This window comes from Euprymna scolopes, chromosome 23 (genome assembly GCF_053919585.1).
Source record: "Euprymna scolopes isolate OS-2025 chromosome 23, ASM5391958v1, whole genome shotgun sequence".
In the NCBI taxonomy this organism is placed as follows: Eukaryota; Metazoa; Mollusca; class Cephalopoda; order Sepiida; family Sepiolidae; genus Euprymna; species Euprymna scolopes.
Window position 1 is genome coordinate 76,237,626 of NC_136504.1, and position 9,051 is coordinate 76,246,676.

General features: G+C 27.4%; 2 protein-coding genes across 3 annotated transcripts in view; one reads left to right on the plus strand and one right to left on the minus strand.

Moving 5' to 3' along the window:
- The window catches only part of LOC145246011 (uncharacterized), a 43,140-nt gene extending 39,459 nt beyond the window's left edge, over positions 1-3,681 (minus strand). For both annotated transcript variants that reach the window (XR_013863063.1, XM_080107820.1), the window contains exon 1: positions 3,469-3,681. Coding sequence is in view for 1 of the 2 variants with exons in the window: in XM_080107820.1 (XP_079963946.1) it covers positions 3,469-3,509 (41 nt within the window). In the remaining variant the exon portion in view is untranslated. The remainder of the gene's footprint in view (positions 1-3,468) is intronic.
- A 767-nt stretch (positions 3,682-4,448) lies between these two features.
- The window catches only part of LOC145246016 (protein neuralized-like), a 600,001-nt gene continuing 595,398 nt past the window's right edge, over positions 4,449-9,051 (plus strand). Inside the window, exon 1 of the mRNA XM_080107829.1 lies at positions 4,449-5,029. Within this exon, the coding sequence (XP_079963955.1) occupies positions 4,990-5,029 (40 nt within the window). The 5' untranslated portion in view covers positions 4,449-4,989. The remainder of the gene's footprint in view (positions 5,030-9,051) is intronic.

The window sequence follows — 9,051 nt, forward strand, 5'->3', positions numbered from 1 at the left end:
ACTATTGGGCAGAAGAAAGTTGGATTATTTTGAATTTCTAACTGCACTTTCTGATGTGCAAAAGACAATCAATGACAGACCCCTCACTTATATTGCTTCTGCCGACAAAGACTTTAGTACTTTAACTCCAAATCATTTTCTACAAGCAAGCTATCAACCTCATTTGCTTATTAATAATTATGATTCAGTATTATGTCCTGACCCCACCCCCAAATAGGACTGCCTTGTTGCATTCTCTCGAAATGAGGAATAAATTTGTTGAAAAATTCAATCGTATCTGCCATAATGATTATGTCTTATCATTAAGAGAAGTCGATGCCAAAATTGGGAGCAGTTGTGCCCCCAAGTTATCTGTTGGAGAGATAGTACTTATTAAGTCTCCCAACAAAGCCAGACAATTTTGGAATCTTAGTAAAATAATTAAATCGATTACTGGCAGTGAGAATAATGTTTGTTCCGCGTTGTTCTTAAAGACGGGTGCGAACAGGTCCATTCCTTAACAAATCTTGTTCCCTTGGAAATTAAGGGTAATGATAATATTGTATCAACCAAGTTTATTTTCTGTCTAACCTGTTCAGTTCCTAATGATGGAACATCACCTATGGTGTGCTGCGATTCCTGTGACAGCTGGTACTATTTCAGCTGCGTAGGAGTTAATCAGCAAGATACCTTAGGGGAGTGGCTTTGTTCCAATTGTAAGGATGAAGCTTCGCAGGTCATTCTACATTGTAAAAATTAGCTAATGTCTGGATGCATGAGAATTATTAAAGTTTAAACTGGAAATTGACAGCAGACAATAGCACACATATTAATATTAAGAGGTTTTAATTGAATTAAAGTTATAATTATTGAATCTCCATTTGAATTGTCAACAAACACATATTAAAATTAAGAAGTTTAACTGAATTAAAACATATTGAAATTTATAAATTTGTCAGAGTTTCCATTTATGTTTATTGGATTAACTTGCTATTTGTCATTTATCCAAATGTATTAATTTGTATTGGGAAAAAGTAATGATTTTCCACTACTCCCCCCCCCGCCCTCCTTGGCAGCGTGTGAGAAATTCCATTTACATTTGCCATCTTTTTTGTTTAGGCCGCCCACGCAGTTTGGTGGTCGGCCATAATTGGTTAATTTTGAATGAGTCAAGTGAATTGCTTGGCATCCTTTTTGTATCATGCTTTATTTTTCAGTCCAAGCAGGAACTCAGCAAGGGATGGACTCCAACTCAGCAGCTCCCACACTTGAAGGGAGCTACGTCAATTTCTTAATGTTGTATCACCAAACTGTTGGTGAACAAAGGATCACATCTCTACAAACAGAAACAATTTTATATTGCTGAAATTATCCTAATTACAGGATGACATTCATGAACATTTCTTCACGTTTTATTTACCAAATATTGGATCTTATCTCAATTCAACTAGAGTCCCAAGCGACTCGCATTATGCTTAATTATAGGTGCCAACATTTCCACTGAGTTCACCATTAATATACATGGATCCTTATGAGGAACAAAGAACTAACACTCTGACAATAGGAGTTCATACTACCGGCTCTATGCTATAGAGGCAAAACTGGCCACCGTTTTACAAATGGACTATACCAGAACCAATAAACTTTCATTGGTGTTACTTTTGAGTTTGAAAGGTACAGCTTTTGTATTTGTGGATTCTTTTACCTCTGCGGGGAGTAAATTGGGATGTGAGAAATAATTTCTTACAGAATGTATTATAAGCCTGTGCCCCACTATTACTATATATATATATATATATATATATATATATATATATATATATATATATATAGTAAGATGATTGATAATTTGTAATTAAAAGTAAAAATTAAAAATCGGTTTCACAAGGAAGAACAAACAAAATCAATAAATTGTACGATCGTTTCGGAAAGAATATTTTTATTGAGATAGACTTGGACAATATTTAGTCATTTAGTTTTTTGAAACAAAGTCTACTCATCAGCAAAAAATATTGGATGGGTTTTTTTTAAAGACACCAAAAATAAAACTCGCATGTTTTATGTAAGGCATCTGGAAAATATTTAAAATATAAAGGAAAATAGTTACTTTTTTGATGTTGATAAACAAAGTAAAATGAAATGAAAATAAAAATAAGAATAAAATGAAATAAAATCGGGTGGAAAGGTAAGGTTAATAGAGGATATTTTAAATATTTCTAATAAAAATAGGTACTTGTGCATTTAACGAATCAGACGTAACTCAGCATTTGCTCGGCTTTGTCCGACGCATGACGTCAACAGCCGGATATAACCGAGCGTTGCCGATTAAGCAGACGAGAATTTCGCTATCAATTGGAAGAGTGTCACAACTCAAGAAACGCTTATTTGAAGAGTTTAAAAAAAAAATTTGTTTTAAAAAGATAACTGACGAAATAATAATGAATATTACAAACCTTGTGAACCAGCTCCAGACCCCAGAGGCTGCACTAAACTTTTGCCAGCAACGGAAATTGTTGGCAGAAGAGAAAAGGTGTTTATTTACATTTTGGCCAGGATTGTGTACTTGCAAAGAGAACAAGCCTTTCCGATGGTTACGGTTGGAGGTGTAGAAGTGTAACATGTCGTCGATGGACCTCCATTAGGATTGGGACCTTCTCAAAATCCCGACTAACCATCGCGTGTATCATAAAAATAATATACTTATGGGCGTTCGAGATGGCATCTACAAAAAATCTCCATCGCAAATGTGGGTTACGTTCTCGCCACACAATCGTGGATTGGAAAATTTTCCTGCGTGATATATGCAGGGACTATTTTCTTAGGAATCCCCGGCAGATTGGAGGCCCAGGCCATACGGTAGAAATCGACGAGTCCGTTTTTAACCGCCGGCAGACTTGTGACACCGATCTGGGTCTTCGGTGGATATGACCCCGCCGAAAAGGAGGGTTTCTTGGTCACTGTACCAAATAGGAAGGCCGAAACCCACCTTCCACTAATAAATAAAAAGGGGTTTGTATTACTGTACACATAGATTCGAAAAAGTTGTCAAAAAACAAATATATAACAAATATTATCAAAGGCAAGATAAGTTACTTTTCTATGAAACTTTTCTACAAATCCTTGTTTCTGGCGAAAAAAAATGTACAAATAATCCTTGTTCCTGCCCCCCCTTTTTTTACGTTAAAAATTGAAAAAAAACAAACTTGTCTTATATGTATTTATTTTGAAAACAGAAAACAATTCCAAGCAATAATTTAAAAAAAAAAAAAAACATAAATGAACGGTAGGTTTTTGCTTTTTATTTATTTAATTTTTTTGTTTCTACATTTTAGAATTTCATTGTACAGTTATTTTGTTGTAGCGTTGTTTTTATTTTATCGCCAACGCTCGGTTTTATCCGGCTGTTGACGTCATGCGCCGGACAAAGTCGAGCAAATGCTGAGTTACGTCTGGTTCGTTAAATGCACAAGTACCTAAAAATATATATACCTTTTAATGGTTCGCCTTCTAAAGCTCGTAAGTATTATCATCAATGCATTCACTGGGATGTTAAATGTAGTTTATGAATGCTTGAAAATGCTGATATATACAAACTTTCAAAGGAAACGCTCATAGAATAATATTACCAGTTTAAAATCGTTAGTGACGCTAGATTTGACATCAACTTAAATATTTCAATTACAAAGGGAGATAATTATAGTCAAATAGAAAAATAAAGAATTTTACTTTTCAAAGGGAGATAACCACTAATTAGTTATAAGTTGATTTTTTTATATAATGGTTTAGATATATTAATATTAATAAAATCAATAATAGTAATAAATGAATCTTAATTAAATAATATTATTTTAATAGTAATTAATTAAATAATAATATTATTTTAATAGTAATTATAATATTTATAGAACTTATATTAGTAAAAATAGTAACATATAACTTCAAAGTGAAATAGATAAAAATAAAATAGAAAATAATGGTAAAATATCATGTAAGATAATAATTATAGTAATAAAACTATAATAATAATAGTTATTAACTTATAAATTTTAAGATAGATTAGTAATAAGAAAATTTTATGATTTATGGTGGCTTAAATTTGTCGAACCTAAACCAACGTTTTAATTGTATTAATGAATTTACTAATACATTAAAATATACTCTGCTTATACTGGTGTTCTAATACCCTTAATAAATAAATTTATATATATATATATATATATATATATATATATATATATATATATATATATATATATATATATATATATATATATATATATATATATATATAAGTAACTGCCCTGAGAATTTTCTGTGCATGTCACTGGACTTTAGGGTCCTTTTTTCGTAATGTTTCTGAAATATTAAAACTAAAATTGTTAAGAATGACTTTTCTTCCGCTTGGCTTTGGTTAATTATCCAACTAAATGGAAAGCAGAAACCGGAAGTCAAAAAGAGCAGACAATATTAACTATAATCGCACTAACTTTTACTGAACATCGTAGAACTAAGACTCAAACAACTTGAATTTTTCTTATATATTTTCACTTTTCAACGTGTACCTTAGATAGTTTGTCCCTCCCCCTCTTCAAAGATACTTATCTATTAATTAAGGATACAAAGTAAACGATCAGTAATTTTTAATTGTTTGATGTCGATTCTCCGTCGGCTTTAGACTTGTTTTATTGCAGCAACTCTGTTGGCGCTATCGGAACATGATTACCAATTTACAACAAGAACAAAAAAGAGGGGGTGAAGCCTGACATAAAATTACTTGAGTCATTCTTTGATGCAATGAAAAACACAACTTTCTTTCTTTTGCCCTTTGCAACTCTCGACGTACTGCTTCTACTACCACCACCACCACCGTTCGTAGTAGTAGTAGTAGTAGTAGTAGGACGACAACGACTTTGCCCAGTTTGTATAATTTCCACACATTTTTTTTTATTATTATTTAAATGATTCTCCTTGAGAGATTCTTGATGAATTTACCCGGGATTTCATGAAACAATGGGAAACCAATCTTCGAACCATAACAACAACAGCAAAGGTACGACAACACGCCAACAAGTAGAAAACTGCGATTTTTCGTACTTGTTGGATTCTTATTCTTTTTTCTTTTTTAGATCCGGAAGTCACTCATATAAAATAAAAAATAAACACCTATTAAATAATATTAACTTAAATCACTTCTTGTGGAAAAAAAACAAAACACACACACAAAAAAAAAAAAACGAAACAAAAAACAAACAAACTAATAACAACAGCAAAAACAAAACGGTTGTGTTTTCAGACGCCGTAACACACAACTTGTGTACCGTTACGGCGTCTGAAAATCTTTTTCGGAAAGAGATGTAATTTTATATACAATTTGAAATTGCATTACAATTTAAGAATCTCAAAAAGGGTTTGTATTACTGTACACATAGATTCGAAAAAGTTGTCAAAAAAACAAATATATAACAAATAAATGTTTTGAAAGGCAAGATAAGTTACTTTTCTACCTAAATGGATATATCTTTCGTGTTTTTATTCAATGTAACATGTTTATTCAGCTCGAAAAGCATACAGTGTTTACCGATGTATTGGAAAATTCAAAATGGCGCCCGACACTCTCTTTAACACGGTAAGTTCAGGAAAAGATGTTATAAATAATAAACTAGACAAAATACTGTTAGAAATTCGCTCATTATATGTTACCGTGACATAAGTTGACATATATTCGGTGTTTTTTTAATAGTATTTTGTCTAGTTTTAACACCTTTTCCCAAACTTACCATGTTAAAGAGAGTGTCGGGCGCCATTTTGAATTTTCCAATACATCGGTAAAAACTGCATGTTTTTCGAGCTGAATAAACATGTTACATTGAATAAAAAAAAAAAAAAAATATGTATATATATCCAGTTTGGTAGAAAAGTAACTTATCTTGCCTTTGATAGCATTTATTTGTTATATATTTGTTTTTTGACAACTTTTTCGAATCCATGTGTACAGTAATACAACCCCCTTTTTTTTTTTTTTTTTAAACTAATACTTTATTTTAACTTTATTTAAAGTATTAAATGACATTTCATTTAAAAAAAGAATTTAGGACGCTGAAACAGTATACCACCCAATTTTTTTTTTCCAAATCTCATTTCGATGACTGAACAAGATATTAAAAGCGAGTTGTCACGAAATAATTCGATTTCTCAATTATTAGTGAATTTCGTTTTTAATTTATATTTCCTTCGTGCGATTGAAAAATGAATGAAATTATATATATTTAAAAAAAAAAGTTTTACGAAGAACACGTGAACAAACAAAAATTGATCGTGTTGTATTTCTTTACTGAAATTTTGTTTTGTAAAATGACTTCTTTCGTAATGATTACATAACCTTTTTACTATCCATCGAATATTTTATTTAAGTCAATAACGCAAATTACGAAAACAAACTTTCCATTACAGAAGTTGGTATATTTTTTTTTACATTAGGTGTCCCCCCCCCACCTCCACAATTTTCTCTAAAAGACGCCAATCCGTGGTGTTTTCGACTATGCTGAATAAGAAAATCTCATTTAAATTTTGCAGAGATAAGTAGTTTTTGAAATATAAAGATCTATATTATGCACTGTAATTCACTGGCCGCCCTGTTTGTATGCACGTGCGATCAACAAATCAACTTCTCTGGGACCAACATCGTCACCTAGCGGAAACCAATCTACTTTCTTTTCTTTCTTTTTTTTTTTTTTACGTTTTTTTTTTAGTTTACCGACCCCTCGGCATTTGTCGACTTTATAGGTTGCCCCCCCCCCCCAAAAAAAAACATTTTTCGGCTTCAAGGCCGAAATGTGTCACCCCCACCCACTACCCTTTTGGATATTTTTCCGCTTCCCGATATCGAAACGGACATTTTTACTTTCTTAATTACATTAATTTTTTATTACAGATCTCAACTTGGCCTTTTTGGCCAAGATCCAAGTGTAGTATCTGTTCTTCAGATGTTGCAGTGCAGTGGCGCAGTGCTTCTTCACTTCCATTTCTTGTTCTCTTTCGGTGGAGCTGGAGCACTAGCAGTCCTCCTTCACGACTGAGACAATTTTTATTTTTGTATCTTTTCTCCACGTTAAAAAACGACCCTGGTGTCTAACTCTGTCCCGTGGGGAGGCATAGTAAATAGGTACATTACTTTTTTCACTTTCTTAATTATATTCATTTTTTTTTTTTTTCACTTTCTAACTAAAATGTGTGCACGCGCGTAGTAACTTGACATTTTAACTGACAAAGAAATATTTTTCATAAAATAAAGTTTCACCTCATTTAAGAGTAAAAATATTGTTGTCAGTAAGTTTTCACGAGCGGTTTACAAAAGCATATTTTATGTTTTTTGTTCTTTTTTTTTGGGGGGGGGTATTCAATTGTAGACCTTGTGTAGTTTAACAGGTGCTTACGCAGTCTAATTAATCGTTTTCCCATGGATCAGCCAGGTGGTTTGGTTTCGCACTTCTTCAACTCTCTAGTTCTCTCTCATACCTTATCTATACTGGGACCAAGGATAGCATCCATACCCCAATAAGCACGATGCACTTCATAAACATTAATTTATATATATATATATATAAATATATAGATATATATATAAATATATAGATATATATATATAAATATATAGATATATATATATAAATATATGATATATATATAATATATATATATATATATATATATATATATATATATATATATATATATATTATATATATATATATTATATATATATATATATATATATATATATAAATATATATATATATATATAAATATATATATATATATAATATATATATATATATATAATATATATATATATATATAATATATATATATATAAATATATAATATATATATATATAAATATATATATATATATATATATATATATATATATATATATATATATATTATATATATATATAAATATATATATATATATATAATATATATATATATATATATATATATATATATATATATAAATATATATATATATATATAAATATATAGATATATATATATATATAAATATATATATATATATATAATATATATATAATAAATATATAGATATAATATATATAAATATATAGATATATATATATAATATATATATATATATATATATATATAAATATTAGATATATATATATAAATATATAGATATATATATATATATAAATATATATATATATATAATATATATATATATATATAAATATATATAATATATATATAAATATATAGATATATATATATAAATATATAGATATATATATATAATATATAGATATACTATATATATTAGATATATATAGATATATATATATAAATATATAGATATATATATATAAATATATAGATATATATATATAAATATATAGATATATATATATAAATATATAGATATATATATAAATATATATATATATATATAATATATATATATATATATATATAAATATATAGATATATATATAAATATATATATATATATATAAATATATAGATATATATATAAATATATATATATATATATAAATATATAGATATATATAAATATATAGATATATATATAAATATATAGATATATATAAATATATAGATATATATATAAATATATAGATATATATATAAATATATAAATATATATAAATATATAGATATATATATAAATATATAGATATATATATAAATATATAGATATATATATAAATATATAGATATATATATAAATATATAGATATATATATAAATATATAGATATATATATAAATATATAGATATATAGATATATATATAAATATATAGATATATATATAAATATATAAATATATAGATATATATATAAATATATAAATATATAGATATATATATAAATATATATAAATATATATATATATATAAATATATATATATATATATATAAATATATAGATATATATATAAATATATATATATATAAATATATAGATATATATATAAATATATAGATATATATATATAGATATATATATAAATATATAGATATAGATA